Source organism: Gopherus evgoodei, chromosome 6 (assembly GCF_007399415.2).
Source record: "Gopherus evgoodei ecotype Sinaloan lineage chromosome 6, rGopEvg1_v1.p, whole genome shotgun sequence".
NCBI lineage: Eukaryota > Metazoa > Chordata > Testudines > Testudinidae > Gopherus > Gopherus evgoodei.
In genome coordinates this window covers 1,809,978-1,827,696 of record NC_044327.1, presented here as the reverse complement: position 1 = coordinate 1,827,696, position 17,719 = coordinate 1,809,978, and the positions used below count along the sequence as shown (strand labels likewise).

At 47.9% G+C, this 17,719-nt stretch overlaps 1 protein-coding gene across 7 annotated transcripts in view; it reads left to right on the top strand.

Moving 5' to 3' along the window:
• The window catches only part of ELP1 (elongator complex protein 1), a 149,121-nt gene that overhangs the window by 89,979 nt on the left and 41,423 nt on the right, over positions 1-17,719 (top strand). For all 7 annotated transcript variants that reach the window (XR_004000872.1, XM_030566039.1, XM_030566038.1 and 4 more), the window contains 9 exons: positions 1,005-1,090; positions 1,871-2,019; positions 3,589-3,712; positions 6,236-6,333; positions 7,065-7,266; positions 9,656-9,717; positions 10,439-10,501; positions 10,608-10,668; positions 12,033-12,146. Coding sequence is in view for 6 of the 7 variants with exons in the window: in XM_030566039.1 (XP_030421899.1) it covers positions 1,005-1,090; positions 1,871-2,019; positions 3,589-3,712; positions 6,236-6,333; positions 7,065-7,266; positions 9,656-9,717; positions 10,439-10,501; positions 10,608-10,668; positions 12,033-12,146 (959 nt within the window). In the remaining variant the exon portion in view is untranslated. The remainder of the gene's footprint in view (positions 1-1,004; positions 1,091-1,870; positions 2,020-3,588; positions 3,713-6,235; positions 6,334-7,064; positions 7,267-9,655; positions 9,718-10,438; positions 10,502-10,607; positions 10,669-12,032; positions 12,147-17,719) is intronic.

Here is a 17,719-nt window from a genome sequence, read left to right as displayed (position 1 = left end):
TCACTTACTGACAATTAGCTTTTGATACGTGAAAAACTGATTTTTTTTTAGAAATTTTATTTAAAACTTTTAACAAAAAATCAAAATTTTTGACAGTAGGGAAAATGTTTTGGTGAAAAATTTTACTTCAGAAAAAAGGCCATTTTTCAACAATAAACGTTGTTTTAAAAAAAAAAAAAAAGTTGACTAGTTTTAGTAACTTGCTCTCGGTTCTGTCGTCCAAAGGTAAAGGCTGATGTGGTGAGGAAGCTAGTTCTCTGTTTTAATTAAGGCATATCATCAGAGTTTATACATGTACTATATCCCAGGGATCATCCCAGGCAAAATGTTCCTCCTTGATATGTTCTTCACCCTTTATTCTTTTCAAATAAAAAACAAAATCCCCAAATCCCAACCCTTCCATTAAAGCAAAGACTACAGTAAAATATTCAATAATAGAACTTAAAAAATACACATGCCTCCGACGAAGTGGGTATTCACCCACGAAAGCTCATGCTCCAATATGTCTGTTAGTCTATAAGGTGCCACAGGACTCTTTGCTGCTTTTAAAAAATACAGTAGAACCTCAGAGTTAAGAACAGCTTGGGAATTGAGGTTGTTTGTAACTCTGAACAAAACGTTATGGTTGCTCTTTCAGATGTTGAACATTGAATTAGTAGAGCTTTGAAACTTTACTATGCAGAAGAAAAGTGGTGCTTTTAACCATCTTACTTTAAATGAAACAAGCACAGAAACAGTTTCCTTAATGAAAAGATTTGACAAGGTTAAACTTTCCCTTTATTTTTTTAGTAGCTTATGTTTAACATACTAATGTACTGTATTTGCCTCTCCCCCTCCACCCTCTTTGTCTTTGCTGCTGCCCAACTGTGTTCTTCCAGTTTCAAATGAGGTGTGTGGTTGACTGGTAATTCTGGTGTTCGTAACTCTGAGGTTCTACTGTAGATTGTTGATCTTCTCCTTCTGATTGGTTTCTTGTTTTGTTTCTTGTTGTCTGTTTCCCTCAGATACTGTCTTTCAATACTGACGTCCCATGTGAAGAAAAGCACCCCAGAACTGGAAATTGCCCTTCAAAAAGTGCACGAGCTGCGAGGTACAGTGCTCCTAGTTCAGATGGCAAGTAAAGGGCTGCACACCTGGGGAGAGTTCACAGTAGCTCTGATTATTAGCATTATTTACCCCTGGTTTTTGACTCTGAATAACAGAAATTTGTCCAGGCCTCACAAAGTTCAGTTCAGAGTCTATGAAGTTAGCTGTCACAATGAGATAGCACGAAGAGATGGAGTCACATATGGTTACTGTTGCCTGGTGGTGTGATCATTATTCTGTAGTCAGGGATTGGTTAATCATATTCGTGAATGAATATGGGTGTTTTAGCTGCCTCCATGATCCCGGTTTTTTACATGGTTGTTCTGTGTGCCCCTGCCTGTCGCTGGTCCCTCAGCGTGGCACACGTGATGTCATTCTGCAGTGATATAAGCAGGATGCAAGTTGTGTTATCCCTTGCTTCAGGCCAGGCCCTGAAGACTGCCATGCTGCTGTTCAGGTTACTACATGAATAGCTGAGGCAGGCTTCCCCAGCATCTCTTTCAAGCACAAGACTGAACGGGATGATTTAGTTGGGGTTGGTCCTGCTTTGAGCAGGGGGTTGGACTGGATGACCTCCTGAGGTCCCTTCCAACCCTGATATTCTATGATTCTATGAATCGTTAGAGCAGGGGGACTGCCAGTCTGTCTCTGAAATCAGACCGTGCTGTTTCTAGTGAGCTAAGTGAGCATGCGTTCTCGTGGTGTGCCTGGAGCTCACAGGAACAGCCTTTGATTGGTGCAAGGTACAAGTGATTTTTCATGGCTCTGTTTCCCACAATTACAGAGACTGTTTCACCAGCAGCTGAGGGGGTGACTGCAGAAGCAGCGTTGAAGTATCTGCTCTTTCTGGTTGACGTCAATGAACTGTATGATCACTCCCTGGGCACATACGACTTTGATTTGGTTGTCATGGTGGCAGAGAAGTCTCAGAAGGTCACTACTGTTCTTACCGCTTTCTAATTTTCAAAGCAAAATTACCAAAGTTTCAAAGGTGGATCAGTTGACATGTTGTTTCTGAACCATAACTCTGTACCAGTCCAAACACCCATCTTCCAGCCCTAAAGTCCGAGCGCCCTCACAGGCCAGCCTCCCGGCTCCTGACTGTCTCCTCAGCACTGTTTGGGAAATCACCTGCTCAGGTTTGGGAAATACACCCTCCCTGGGGCAAGGGTGCTTTGTCTTTGGAGTGCAGAGTTAATGGGGTGCTGACTTTGTGCCACTAGTGAGGGGTGGGTCTCTGGAGGGAGGTGTAGAAATCTTGGCTTTCCACTTCTGTGCTTTTGAGATGATCAGGTACATGGTGTACAGTGACCTCAGCTGAGTGACAGGTTGTGTGCTTGTGAATTTTCCAGTTGGGTTTCGTTTAGGAGAGGCTCTCCATGACACTTTGTTTCTGAACTGGCTGGTACTTCACAGAGATCCCCAACTTCAGGGAAGGAGCTGCCGCTGGCCCTCAAGTAAAAACACCCTTTATAGTGTTAGGGGTTTCTTCCCAACCGTTAAGGCAGGAAACACCTTTTTTAAAATGAAATGTGAGATTCTGGAATATCCACTCTCTGGCAGAAAGTCAGACAAGGCAGAGAAGGAAACAGTTTTGATGAATATTGTCAGGATGTCACAAATTAACACAATCATAAACTGAAAATAGAGCCGTCCTTTGTCTGCCCATGACATGCTGCGCAGTTAATTTTCAAATCTCAAAGCCAGTAATGAACTAGCTAGAAGGGCCTAAAACCATAAACCAGTGGTTCCGAACCAGGGGTCCATCAACTCATCTAGATATTTGCCTAGTTTTACAACAGGCTACATAGAAAGCATTAGCGAAGTCAATACAAACTAACATTTCATGCAGACAATGACTTGTTTATATTGCTCTATATTCCGAAATGTAAGTACAGTATTTATATTCCAATCGATTTATTTTATAATGATATGGTAAAATGAGAGAGTCAGCAATTTTTCAGTACTAGTGTGCTGTGACACTTTTGTATTTTTATGTCTGATTTTGTAAGCAAGTAGTTTTTAAGTTGAGCTGAAACTTGGGGGCATGCATGACAAATCCAACTCCTATAAAAAAAAATTGTAATTGTAAATATACCTATCTCCTAGAACTGGAAGGGACCTTGAAAGGTCATCAAGTCCAGCCCCCTGCCTTCACTGGCAGGACCAAGTACTGATTTTTGCCCCAGATCCTTAAGTGGCCTCCTCAAGGATTGAACTCAAAACCCTAGCTTTAGCAGGCCAATGCTCAAACCACTGAACTATCCCTCCTCCTTCCCTCCTGAAAGGAGTATAGTGGTCTGGGAAGGTTGAGAGTCACTGCCATAAACCATCCAGAGGGAGTGATATTTAGTAACTTTCAGCTAGCAGATTTGATTGATAGTTCCAGCTTTCCTTGCTGATTATGGGCTGCATGTTGGGGGAGATGCAGTTGCCAGGGTAATATTTGACTGAGCAGTTTGACATATAAGAAGCAATGCAGTTATCTGATGTGCCTTGCAGGACCCTAAGGAGTACCTGCCATTCTTAAACACCCTCCGGAAAATGGAAACCAACTATCAACATTATACTATCGACAAATACCTGAAAAGGTACAAGAAGGCACTCTGTCACCTCAGCAAATGTGGTAAGTGCCGTGCATGTATTGTGTCTCTGGGACATGATTCTCTTACAGCATTTCACATTTCACCACCTTCTACAAAATAGGGTAAAAAGAAAATGAGTGTCACAGGAAGCCAGTGTGGGATCCTTGTTTATCTTTGTTGCTGTTGCACAGATTAACTTCATTACTTGATTTTATACCTTGCTTTGGAAAGACACTTTTTATGGAGGGCTCTTTTGCTGAAGCACAAGTTCTGTTGTAAATGTGGCTTGTAAAGGAAGCAAGTTGATCATTAGGTTCTGTTTGTTGTGGGCGTGCAGAGATGGCGTTGTGTGGCTGAAATAATGGCACAGTCATTAGTTCCTGTGTCCTGAATGGCTCAGATTACCTCGTTGTTCAGGTTGTGGCCAGGAAACAATCTTGGCTCCTATGACAAAGCTCCTATGGGCTGTGGTGGCACCAGGCCTGCATCCCATGTCCTACAGAAGGTGAGGTGTAGCTCGGTGATACTCAGATCTCAGTGGTTCAGGAGCCACATTAATGATCACACAGGAGTGTGAAGTCGTTGTTTCATTTACTGTAGTACTATAGATTCATATTTAAACAGTATGACAGAGGACATATTTAACTTACACACACACAATTCTTACAGCAAAATGACTGATGAAGTATTATTTCATCAGCTACAATTGGTTAATACTAGGGCGCAGTTAACTCACAAAATTAACTCAAAAAAATTAATCGCAATTAAAAAAATCGTGCTGTTAAACAATAGAATACCAATTGAAATGTATTAAATAGTTTGGATTTTTTCTACATTTTCTTATATACATTGTATTCTGTGTTATAATTGAAATCACAGTGTATATTATTTTTTATTACAAATATTTGCACTGCAAAAATTATAAAAGAAATAGTATTTTTCAGTTCACCTCATAAAAGCACTGGAGTGCAAGCTCTTTGTTGTAAAAGTGCAACTTACAAATATAGATTTTTTTTTTTTTGTTACAGAACTGCACTCAAACAAAACAATGTAGAGCTTCAAAGCCTACAAGTCCACTCAGTCCTATTTCTTCTTCAACCAATCACTAAGACAAACAAGTTTGTTTACATTGACAGGAGATAATGCTGCCCTCTTCTTATTTACAATGTCCCCAGAAAATGAGAACAGGCATTTGCATGGCATTTTTGTAACTGGCACTGCAAGGTGTTTACGTGCCAGATATGCTAAACATTTGTATGCCCCTTCATGCTTTGGCCATCATTCCAGAGGACATGTTTCCATGCTGATGAAGCTCATTAAAACAGTGTGTTAATTAAATCTGAGGCTGAATATCTTGAGAGAATTGTATGTCCCCTGCTCTGTTTTACCCGCATTCTGCCATATATTTCATGTTATAGCAGTCTCGGATGATGACCCAGCACATGTTCATTTTAAGAACAATTTCACTGCAGATTCACAAAACGCAAAGAAGGTACCAATATGAGATTTCTAATGATAGCTACAGAACTCAACCCAAGGTTTAAGAATCTGAAGTGCCTTCCAAAATCTGAGAGGGACGAGGTGTGGAGCATGCTTTCAGAAATCTTAAAAGAGCAACACTCCAATGCGGAAACTGCAGGGCCCGAACCATGAAAAAAGAAAAAAAAGATGCTGGTGGCATCTGACTCGGATAATGAAAATGAACATATGTTGGTCTGCACTGCTTTGGATCGTTATCGAGCAGAACCCATCATCAGCATGGACTCATGTCCCCTGGAATAGTGGTTGAAGCATGAAAGGACATATGAATCTTTAGCACATCTGGCACATAAATATCTTATGACGCTGGCTGCAACAGTGCCATGAGAATGCGTGTTCACTTCAAGTGATGTTGTAAACAAGAAGCAGGCAGCATTATCTCCTGCAAATTGTAACAAAACTTGTTTGGCTGACCAAGAAGTAGGACTGAGTGGACTTGTAGGCGCTAAAGTTTTACATTGTTTTATTTTCAATGCAGGTTTTTTGTACACAATTCTACATTTATAAGTTCAACTTTCATGATAGAGATTGCACTACAGTACTTGTATGAGGTGAACTGAATCACTATTTCTTTTGGTTTTTTACAGTGTTAATACTTGTAATCAAAAATAAATATAAAGTGAACACTGTGCACTTTGTATTCTGTGTTGTCATTGAAATCAGTATAGTTGAATATGTAGCAAACATCCAAAAATATTTAAATACATAGTATTCTAGTATTGTTTAACAGTGTGATTAATCGTGCAATTAATTTTTTTAGTAGCTTGACAGCCCTAGTTAATACCATAGTAAAAGCATCCTGACTGGTTAATAATTAAATCACAGTGTTTTAATATCATGTGCTGCAAAGAGCCCCTTGTGGCCCGTGAGCCGCAGGCTGAGTATCACTGGTGTAGTTGGTAAGTTGTGCTATGGCCCAAAGCTCAACCAGCCAGCCTTTCCTGCAGCGGAGGTGAACTGGTGAGAGTTGTGTAGCCTGCCGTGCTGTGTCTGTACCACTGGAGGACAGTCAATTGTTTCCTCAGGTACAGAGCACTTCTCTGAATTTCTCAGCTTGGTGAAGGATCAGAATCTGTATAACGAAGCCCTGAAGTTGTATCCACCTGATACTCCAGAACACAAGGTGCGTGACCTGTGATGTGTACCTAGGGAGTGGTTCTGCATTGTTCATGGAAAGCTGGCCCCTGTTGGCTGCAAGGGGTTAATATGGAATGCTTGAAACCAGGAACTCCTATTCTCTGCACTGCACTTTCAAACTGTTTTATTTTGTTTAATGGTGAGCAGCAGCTGCTCTTACTGCCCCTCGGTGGGTGGGGAAGGGGATGTTAATAATGAGAAGTGTCTGCAGTGCTCCCTGTCCCCCTCATTTGGGGGGCTGCTGCTCAGATCCCAATCCTTTGCAGCATTGCTGTTCCTGCCCCCCCCCCCATGTGTTCCCTGAGAGATCTGCCACCCACCCATTGCCCTTCTGAAGTCACCCTGCAGCCTGTGCAATAATTGATCTGTTATGGGCAGGAATCCTGAGCAGCAAGAGAACAACTGACCTGTAGCCAAACGAAGGCTTTGGCCTCATGGGATCTTGCCATGGTGGGTTTCACACTGCCTGCATGACAGCTGCCCTGAGAACACCCAGCCTCAGGAGGTGCAGAGCGATATGCACATGTGCATGCCTGTGTGCTCTTGTCACGTGTGAGAGAGAGCGCGTGTGCATTCTTGTGCCCTGGGACGTTGGCCAGGGCAAGCTCTGAGCCTGAGCCAGCTGGCTGCTGTGAGCTAAACCAGGACCAATTTCCTTGGCTCCTCTCTTCAGGCCTGCGGGTGATTCTGTTCTCATTGCTTGTCTGACTCTCGCAGGCTGTCGGCAGTGCCTTCGGGGAGCACTTGAAGCAGAAGCATCTGTATGAGCAGGCTGGGCTGATCTTTGCCCGCTGCAGTGCATTTGAGAGAGCCCTCGATGCCTTTCTGAGCAGTGGCAGCTGGCAGCAGGCCCTCTGCATGGCCTCTCGGCTTGGTTACACGGCGGATCAGTTGGCTGGGCTTGCAAGGAGCCTGGCAGGTAAGATTTGTTGGCTGCACAGAGCAGAGGTGGCCATTTGGAGTCACTGGTTCAGTGTGGAACTTTCTGACACTTCACTGGGAATGTCAGATTCTTTTTGCAGCAGAAGGGTGCGTTTTTCAGAGGCCAAGACCCTCAGGGAAAAAGGGCAGAGCATAGAGCTGAAATATTGCTAAGAGGTGTGCCATGCCATCTCACAGCATTCCTACCCAAGCTTGATGTGCTTAGCTGCTGGGGAGGCATGTCATTCATTGCAGGAGCCAGGACCAGCATGGGAGGGATACCCTTGGATGCACCACTAGCCTGGAGCAAACAATCCCAGTGAGCTGTCTTTTGCATCCTTCTCTGGTGGAGGTGTGTTGAATTCTCTTCTGATGCACTTTGCCAAAACCACTTAGTTTTCTCACAGTTCTGGAGCAGCGAAGCCCCATGTCTCGTCCAGGCCTAGTGAGAATGGGCAGAGCTCATGCAGGGCTCAGTGCTATCCCCACGTACAGGACTGCTTGTGAGAGGGAAGGCTGTGGAAGGAAGTGTATTCGCTTGTTCTAGAACAGAGGTCCCCAAAGTGTGGGGCATGCCCCCCTAGCGGGATGCAGAACATCACCTGGGCCAGTCCCATGGAGGGGGGTGGGGAGAATGGACGGAGCTCTGGTCCTGCCCCCAGCTGCCTCCCCAGCTCCTAGCCCCATTCCCAGCCTCGGCACAACTCCACTCCCAGCCCCACACCAGCCCCCAGCCTGTGCCACTCTGTTCCTGGCCTAGAGCTGAAGCTGGGGGCAAGGTTGGGAGAGGAGCCGCACCTGGCCGCGGCCCTGGCTACCGGCCCCCACCCAAAACATGGCCGCACCCAAGCTGTGGCCTCATCCTCGGCCCTTTACCCCTGTCCATGTCCCTGCCCCCAGCTGTGGCCCTGTTCCTGGCTTGGCATGTTGGGGGGCGGGGGTGGACAGGGGTAAGGGGGGTGTGACCCTCAAAAGTTTTCGGACCACAGTTCTAGAAATTGCCCCAATAACACATCAGTGGGTCTGATGGTCCCTGTACACTCTGCTCCCCCATTCCCCACTCACAATGTGACCAAAATGACTCTTTTGCAGACCCCACCCTCCTCCAGGCCCGGTAAATGTAACTGTGTGTTGTCATACAGTGGGGTTGGCCCCAGCAGGGTGGCATGGCTTTGGGGCACCCTCCTCCCTGCTGGTTTGCCGGAAGCCCTTGGCTCCTGTGTGCCTGCTCTCTCATTGGTGTTATTCCTGTGACTTACTGCAGCTCCCTGCGTAGGGAACGGGATTGTGACAGTGGCGGGCTGCTCCGTCCAGCAGACAGAGGTCTGACAGATCCAGTGGCGGGAAGTAAGGCGTACATTGTGAGCCATGAGGGGAATTCACCACTGGAACAATTTTTTTTCATAGATTCAGTGCCAAACAGGACCATCGTCATCATCTAATTTGACCTCCTTACCAAGAGTCACGCTGAGTGTTCCATCACCAGCAGCTTTAAACCAAGAGCTTTTCTAAAGAGATGCTCCAGTTGAGCTGGGAGTTAATTCAGGGAAGTCCTATGGCTGCGTTGCATGGAAGGGCAGGCGAGATGATCAAAGTGGCCCCTTCAGACTTTTAAAAATTTGACTCTTATTAGAAGCTGTGGGTTTTAAAACAGTTTTCTAAAAAGCTTAACTGGATAGTGCAGCACTGGGACCCAGGGGGCAGGGCAGAGGGCTGAGAGTCAGGAGACCTGGGTTCTGGTCCCTGCCCTGCCCTGCCCCTCACCTGTTGGGTGAGCCTGGGGAAGTCATTTCTCATCTCTTCCATTTCCCTTCCCCCTCTTTGTGTGCAGACCGCAGGCTGCTTGTGACGCACCAGGCATCATGGGGCCCCAGTGTCAGTTGGACTCTCTGGGTACTCCTGTCATGTATGTGATTATTACTGATGAGGATTAGATGGCAAAGCTGCTGGGGAATTTTCACGGCACAGCTGCCTTTCCTCTCTCTCCTTTACGCCCACTTCTGGTCTGAGAGATGAGCACTCATTGAACAGAGAAAGGATGACTGTCCCTGCAGACCTCATGCTGGCCGTGAGAAGGCTGGGGCAAGTTCTGCATGAGCAAGATCTGTAAGGTCTAGATCAAGTTAATAAAGGAAACCTCCATAGCTATTACTTACACGGACACATGTTCATTCGCTCTCTCCCCTGGGCACAGGGAAGATGGATGCAAACAGGCTTCCTTCAGCCAGCCAGAAGAATTAGTATTAGTGGGCTCATGGATGCTACAGACTGACACTGCAGGTTCATTAGCCCCAATGGTGGGCACTCTTCACTTTTAGATCAGGGCTCTTGTCTAGACCCAAACTCTAGCTATTCCTGAAATGCTTAATTCTGTCCTTCTTTTCTAGGAAAACTAGTTGAACAGAGGAGACATGCTGAGGCAGCCATACTCCTGGAGCAGTATGCACAGGTACTGTGCACCCTGGTGACACCTTCCCTTCTGCCTGCCCTCGTACTGATCTCTTGACCCAAGGCTTATGTCCCCTCACTGTCATATAGACTCTCTCTGTTTGGGCACCTCTGACAAAAAGATTAACCAGCCTGGGGCTGAATAGAAGCTAAGCAGAAGCTATAGGACAGGACAACAAAGCCTGTGGTGTGCTCCCAAGTGTTTATGGGGGGACTTACCAGGGGTATGGTTGAGCTGGGTTTAATACATTTCAGTAGGCTGCCAAGAGTCCTGAAAGGAACACGTCAGTGTCTGCTGCTGCAATAGCTATTGAAGAATACTGGCACTGGATGTGTTGCAGTTTAAATCACACTTGTGCAGACACTTAAGTAGCCTTGATTTTTGCCCTCTGCTGTAAGGAACTTGAAGCCAGTCTCTCTTCTCACGTGCCTGTGGAGTGAGCGACTGCCCAGGAGTGATGCTAACCCTGGCATGGCCGGGTTAGGTTTTGGGATGGCAGGGGGGATAGTGGAGGAGAAAATCAACAAAACTTGGAGTTAAGATGTCCTTATGCTGAAAATATGTAGATGGCTTCAGGCAGGATTTCCTGGCACTGACTGCAATACAGTTGTGATGGGAGCTGTGCTTGAGCGGTTGTAATCCAGGAGCCCAATGCCCCATGCCAGAGGTAACACCTGATTGTAGGACAGTAACCACTGCGTCCTTGGTCTCCTTTCCCCAGGACTACGAAGAGGCTGTGCTCCTGCTCTTGGAAGGGACCGTCTGGGAAGAAGCCTTAAGACTAGTAAGGACATTCCAAAGTACTAACTCCTAGAGAGTTCCTAGTGTGAGACTGTGTGTGTCTATCTCCTGAGAGAACTCTCCACTTCCTCACCTTGCTCTCTCCCCAGATTCACAAATACAGCAGACTAGACATTCTGGAGACCAACTTCAAACCTGCTATCCTAGAAGGTGAGTCTCTTATTGTGAGGAGTCCTCCATGCAGGGGGCTCTCTGCTTGTTTGTAATGGAGTCCTAGGGAATGTGGTGAGACCTGGCATCGGAAGGTGTTTCATTGGCTCTGCCTAGTTACAGGTGGATGGCTATTTGTAACACCGACAGTGGGCAGGATTGAACCGGGGACCTCTGGAGCTAAATACATGAGCCTCTACAGCATGAGCTAAAAGCCTTCAGCCAAGGCTGTAGAGCAGACGCATTAATATCTCTTTCTAAGTGGTCTTGGTGCCACTAGATGAGACAGAGCACCACGCCCAGGAGGTGTGTGGGTTACATACTTCCCCTAGCTAAGGAAGCATGTCCCAAACTTCAGAGACTTCCCAGCTGAAATCCCGGATGAGCCCCCACATGTAACACCGACAAACCCCGTTCGTCGGCGGACAGGATTGAACCTGGGACCTCTGGAGTTAAATACATGAACCTCTACTGCCAGAGCTAAAAGCCACATGACCGCTAGCTAAGGCTGTAGCAGACTCAGTAATCTCTCTCTCAGTGGTCTCGGTACCACTAGATAGGACCTTTGTCCAGATAGGACACACCAGCCCCAGGAGGTGTATGGGTTACATGTTTACATCTGACTCTGCTCAGCACAGCTTAGCATGCAGCAACGTGACAAGCATTTTTGACTCAGTCTTGCCCTCCTTGAGATCAGTGGCAAAATTTGCCCAGACATCAATGCTGTGTGATGGGATTTATGTGAATGGGGGAGAGTCAAGTTGGAAACATAGGAATATTGTTGGTTAGTAAAGGAAGTGCACTGACAGAGCTGTGTGCAAGGAAAGTGTATGTATATGGAGCTCCTCTGTGGAGGAGTTTCAAAGGGGCTTAGCCTTCCCTCTGCTACTTCGAGGGCTAAAGGAAGGCTGGGCTGATATTGCTGGAGAATTCTCCTTCTCTTGGTGTTGAGGCTGGGAGCTGGGTGCTCTGTTCTCCTGAACCATCTTAATGACAGGGGAATAGAAGAAGAGTCAGTACTACTGTGGCCATGAGCCTTAAAACAGGAGCCTCAAGTTAGGCTTCTAAACGCCAGGCTAGGCACATGGATGCCTTTGGCACTCTGGGTTTAGCATACTACCTTCAAGCTCCTGCTGGCTTTTGTTAAGCTTGGAATTTCAATCTATCCTATGTGATTCCTGAACAGTTCTGCCCCCACTGTGCTGGGCTTCTAGGCTTCAGAAAACTAACACAGCACATGTTAACAATACGAACATGTGTTGACTCTAGCACTGCTTCCAAAGGGAATTGAAAAAGGGTTTAAAAGTATAGAATGTGCTTATTTATCTTTGGCCTGAACCTAACACCATCTGCTCTCTCTGCAGCTCAGAGAAATTATTTGGTGTTTCTGGATTCTCAGAAAACAACATTCACTCACCACAGAAAGCGCCTCCTGGTGGTTCGAGAGCTGAATGAGCAAGCCCGCCAAGGGCTACTGGGTATGTTTTTGAACTAATGCAGGTGCTCTAGTGTCAATAACTAGCGATGTCTTAATGAATTCCTGAAAACACCAATGATGTGGTTTCCTCATAGGCGCATAAGAACGGCTATAGTGGGTCAGACCAATGGTCCCTCTAGCCCAGTATCCAATCTTCTGACAGTGGCCTGTGCCAGGTGCTTCAGAGGGAGTGAACAGAACAGGGCAATCATCGATTCCCGGCTTCTGGCAGTCAGAGGCTTAGGCACCCAGAACAAGGGGCTGTGTCCCTGTCCATTTTGGCTAATAGCCATTGATGGACTTATCCTCCATGATCTTATTTAATTCTTTTTTAACCTAGTTTTTTGGCCTTCACAAACCCCCTGGCAACAAGTTCACAGGTCGACTGTGCATTGTGTGATGAAATGCTTCCTTTTGTTTTAAACCTGCTGCCTATTAATGTCATCAGGTGACTCCTGACTCTTGTGTTACCTGAAGGAGTAAATAATGCTTCCTTGTTCACTTTGTCCTCATCATTCATGATTTTGTAGACCTCTATTATATCCCCCCTTAGTCATCTCTTTTCTAAGCCAAACAGTCGTCTTGTGCTCTCCTTATGCCCTAATGTAAACGGCTGTCGCTGGGGTCTGCTGTGGCTTGTGAGTGGCCTTCTGGCAGGGGCAGCTCTAGGCATTTTGTCGCCCCAAGCACGGCAGGCAGGCTGCCTTCCTCCGAAGCTGCGGGACCAGCGGACCCTCCGCAGGCACGCTGCCGAAGGCAGCCTGCCTGCCGCCCTCACGGCGACCAGTAGAGCGCCCCCCACGGCTTGCCGCCCCAAGCTCCTGCCTTCTGGTTTTATATTTCTTATAAAGAAGATTTTTTACAAGAGTCAGAGAATTAGAATGTGACCTGTTGATTTTATTCACTTTGAAATCTTTGCATTTCCTGCTTTACAATTTAATTTTTTTCTTCTACAGAGCTGTCTGTGCGGCAGCTTTCCTGAGTTGTATACTTCAACATACATGTAAAAGCCCCACAGGAAAGGACCATAATTTCCTTTCCACGCTGGCCAGTTGGGGTTTAGTCATGATCTGGACACACGTTGCATTGTAGAGCATGTGTTAGAGGTCAGGTTTCTGGTTCACTCCTCTTTTGCCAGTTCAGGGAAGCCCATGGTGATTATTTTAAAAGAAAGCTACTCCTCTTTCTTCGAGACTGTGTCCCTATGTGCACACACCTATGAACTGGAGACTGTAAAGTGGTGTCCACTGGCCCCATCAGTGCAGTGCAGCTCCTAGTGCTCCCACACGAGGGCAGATAAGGAAGTGTGGCCCAGCTACCTCTCAATACCTTTTCAAAGATAGAGGCAGAGTGATTGCATGTCCATTTATTCTTCTTCGAGTGCTTGCTTATGTCAGTTCCATGTTAGGTGTGTGTGTGCGTGGCTGCCAGAGATTTTTTGCCTTAAAGATTCCGTAGGGCCAACTCTGGCGCCCACTGGGGTCCCGCACTCGTGCCGTTATATGAGGCTCCCCCAGTTCCTTCTTGCTATCCGTGCGCGCACTCAGTTCCTTCTTAGTGCCCATGACGGTTGCTGGAATGCCTTTCTCCTTTATGTGTGCCTAGTGGTTTTTCTTCTACAGTTCTTGTACATAGTTATTTCTTAGTGTTAGTAGTTAGTTAAGTTCAGATAGTTAGTAGTCCCTTCAGGGACATTTTGTGCTCTGTTCTCCTGGCTTCAAACTGTGTTCCACCTGTCACAAACCTATGCCAGTCAGCAACCCCCACACAAGCTGTTTAAAGTGTCTGGGGAAGATGCACATCAACGACAAGTGCAGAATTTGTAAGGGCTTCAGGTCGAGGACACAGAGATCCATCCAAAAGCCTTGCTGATGAAGGCAGCCATTAGACCATCCTCAGAACCATCCCACTCTGATGTTGGTACAGAGTGCTCCACTGGCACCAGGCTCACCTCGGCACCATTCACCATCACTATTGTCGAGCAAGTCACGCAGGAAGCAGCGCACAGATCGAGGGCGCTTCCCTGTGCTAAAGACAGACAACGAAGGGGTGCAGGCAAAGGACCCATGTCGGGCCATTTGCTCTCTTTAGAGTGGCAAGAGGCAGCCTCTCCACCAGGGCTCCAAGCCCAGTAAGGAAACCACCTCTGAAACCCAGGAGCGGTAGGGAACTCTTACACCTGGTGGTGCTTTCAACGTCAGAAGTGTTTCAGGTGGCCAGGGACTTCTTGGCTCTACCAGTGCCACCCACACCGCAGGTCTTGTCTCCAGCTGCAGAGTCAGTGAAGGCACCCCCTTCCAAAGGGAAGCCCACCATGGGCCCACCGCAACAGTGACTGGGCCAACGCCAGTCCCCAGAGGCCTGGCACCGGTTGACAACACCGCAGCCCCAGTGACATCCGTCTCAGTCTCTCCAATACTGGTCGTCCTCTCAGCACCAGTTGCTGATGCTGCGGCGCCAATCACCAACCCTTCGGCACCAGTCTCCGACACCTTGATCGCTGACTCCATGTCCCTCTCCACTGTCTCGGCACTGATCTCTTCCACTCGGCACTGCTCCTCGGCCCCCCATCATAGCCAACAGTGAGAGGCTCTGACTTAAGTTCCCTCCAAGCTGCATGGCCATGCAGCTGCCTGTTAAGCTCTGCACAGGGGCTCAGGGCTGCGGTGGGGACCTGCCTTGGCCAGGGGAGAGGAGTCCCTCGGCCCAGCCCACCCCCAGTGGAGCTGCCACGGCAAGGGAGAGGCGCCTCTCCCCTGGCCCCAAGCTGCTGTGGTCAGAGAGGGCTGTGGGGAGTCCTCTTTCCCCACTGCAGCCCTGGGGCAGCCTGCACCAGAAACCCATCATCCCTGGCGCCACCCCAGAGCCTGCATCCCCAGCTAGAGCCCTCACCCTCTGCACCCAACCCTCTGCCCCAGCCCTGAGCCCCCTCTCACACTCCAAACCCCTCGTCCCCACCCCTGCCACATGAATTTTGTTATGTGCACCAATGTGGAGGTGATGCCTGGGGCCCCTGCCACCACTGCTGGTCCCGGATTGCTGCTCTGGGGCAGTGCCAGCCAGAGCAGCTGCTGGGCTGGTTCTGGGGTCAGCATTGCAAGATTCATGGAGGTCACGGAAAGTCATGGAAGCCGTGACTTTCCGTGATCTCCGTGAATGATTCGCAGCCTTAATTATAATATCTGGGACTCCGTGGCTAAATTTAAGGACTCCCTGCCACAGGAGCTCAGACAAGAGTTTGCATCCATCTTGGAGGAGAGCAAACCAGTGGCCAGAGCCCCTCTCCAGGTAGCGTTGGATGTGGCCAATTCAGCGGCCAGATCTATGTCCTCCACAGTGTCCATGCGATGCAGTTCATGGCAGCCATCCTCAGGGCCATCTCAGAAGGTGCAGCAGTCTATTCAGGACCTCCTATTTGAGGGCACTGCTCTGCTTTCAGAGCAGACATACCAGGCTGCATGGCCTGAAAGATTCCTGTGCCACACTTTGCTTTTTGAGCCTTACCCACTGAAGGCCTCTAGGAAACATTTCCGGCTATTTCCACCACCTAGATTTTTGGGTCCACCTCTTCTTGTGGCAGAGCTCCTACAAGAGACAGGGGCTTTAAACCCTACTGACCCACCTCATCCTCCTCGACTGCCCTGTCAGGCCTAATGCATCATCCAGAGGGCCCATGGCAGGTATTTTGAGGGTATGCCCAAGGACAGTGTTCCAGTCTGGCCTCAGGATCCATTTCCCCATTCGTTTCTGAACCATTTCCTCATTGCATGGACCCAGGTGACCTTGGATCGTTGGGCGCTCAACACTGTAACACTGGTTACACTCTGCAGTTTTCCTCACTTCCTCCTTCCCTCCCACTCCCTTCCCTCTACAGCGACCCTTCTCATGAGCATCTCATCCAGGAGGTGGAAACCCTTCTACGCGTAGGGGCCATAGGGGAAGCTCAAGATATGAGGGGAAAAGGGTTTTATTCCTAATATTTCCTGTCCTGAAGGCCAAAGAGGGCCTCAGATCCATCCTAGAGCAGTGTGGCCTCAATAAATATCTCAAGAAGTTGAAGTTCCATGTGGTCTCCTTAGCCTCCATCTGCTCTCTGGATCCAGGAGACTGGTACGCTGCCGTCGACTTACAGGATGCCTACTTCCATATTTCTGTTGCTGAGGGTCCATTGGGCACAGGAGATTCCTCTGATTTGTAGTGGGCCAGCGCCATTAACAATTCACAGCGCTGCCCTTCAGCCTTTCGTATGCTCCAAGGGGCTTCATGAAGTGTATGGCAGTAGTGGCGCTTTCCTGAGACGTTGAGGCAGATCTACCTGTACCTCAGTGGCTGGCTTGTTAGAGGCAGATCACAAGCCCAGGTTCAGCACAGCCTCTATTTAGTGCGGTCCACCTATCGGGATCTGGGCCTGCTTATAAACAAGCAGAAATGAACTCTGACCCCTGTTCAGCGGATAGAGTTTAGAGGAGCAACTCCACCCAGGCCAGGGCCTTCCTGCCAGAGTTCCAATTCTGAGCCGTGTTGGACTTCATTGTGCACGTCAGGGCAAACCCACTCACAACCGCCTGGGTATGCCTCAAGCTGCTAGGCCACATTGTGGCATGTACTGACGTGGTCCAGCACACACATCTGCCCCTCAAACCCCTGCAGACGTGGCTGGCCTCTGGTTACACTCCGAGCAGACAGTACTGGTCATAGCCCTGTTGAAGACCTTCCATTAGAACAGCCCAAGCTCTTCGGCATGGATACAGACTCCTCACTGCATACCCTTAAGGATTCAAGTCACTGGGAATTTGACAAAAAGACATTGTAGCAGATCCCAAACACACAGCCTTCCTGACGGTTCCAATATCATCCACAGCAGGCCTCTTCTAGGCCTTCGGAGCCTTTCGGGGGAGATCCAAACCTCACAAAAGGGGACCACCCTTCTACCACTACCTAGTCAGCACCTCCTTCTAACAGACAGTTTTGACAATGTGGTCAAGAGAACTGAGCAACCTATTTTCCCAGATCCTCTGCTGTCTACCATCCATCCTCCTTTCGGGGACTGATTTATCCCACTTTTTGTCTGCCTGGAAGCACGTCACTTCAGAAAAATGGAATCTAGAGGTAGTTGATGTGGAATATTCAATCCACTGCCCCGTCCCTTTTCAGGAACCCTTCTCATGAGGAGTTCTTAGAGCAGGAGGTCCAATCTCTCCTGTTCTTGGGGGCAATCAAGCCAGTTCCCCCTGAGGTTCAGTTCTATTCCAACTATTTCCTAGTTGTGTATGTATAATGGAGATATACCCATTTCCTAGAACTGGAAGGGACCCTGAAGGGTCATTGAGTCCAGCCCCCTGCCTCCACTAGCAGGACCAAGTACTGATTTTGGCCCAGATTCCTAAGTGGCCCCCTCAAGGATTGAACTCTCAACCCTGGATTTAGCAGGCCAATGCTCAAACCACTGAGCTATCCCTCCCCCAGTGGGGCAGATGGTCAAGACTAATACTTGATCTCAGAAAATTGAATACCCGTGTCCTTTCATAATACTTCAGGGTCGTGACATGAGCCACCATAATTCTATCCCTAGAT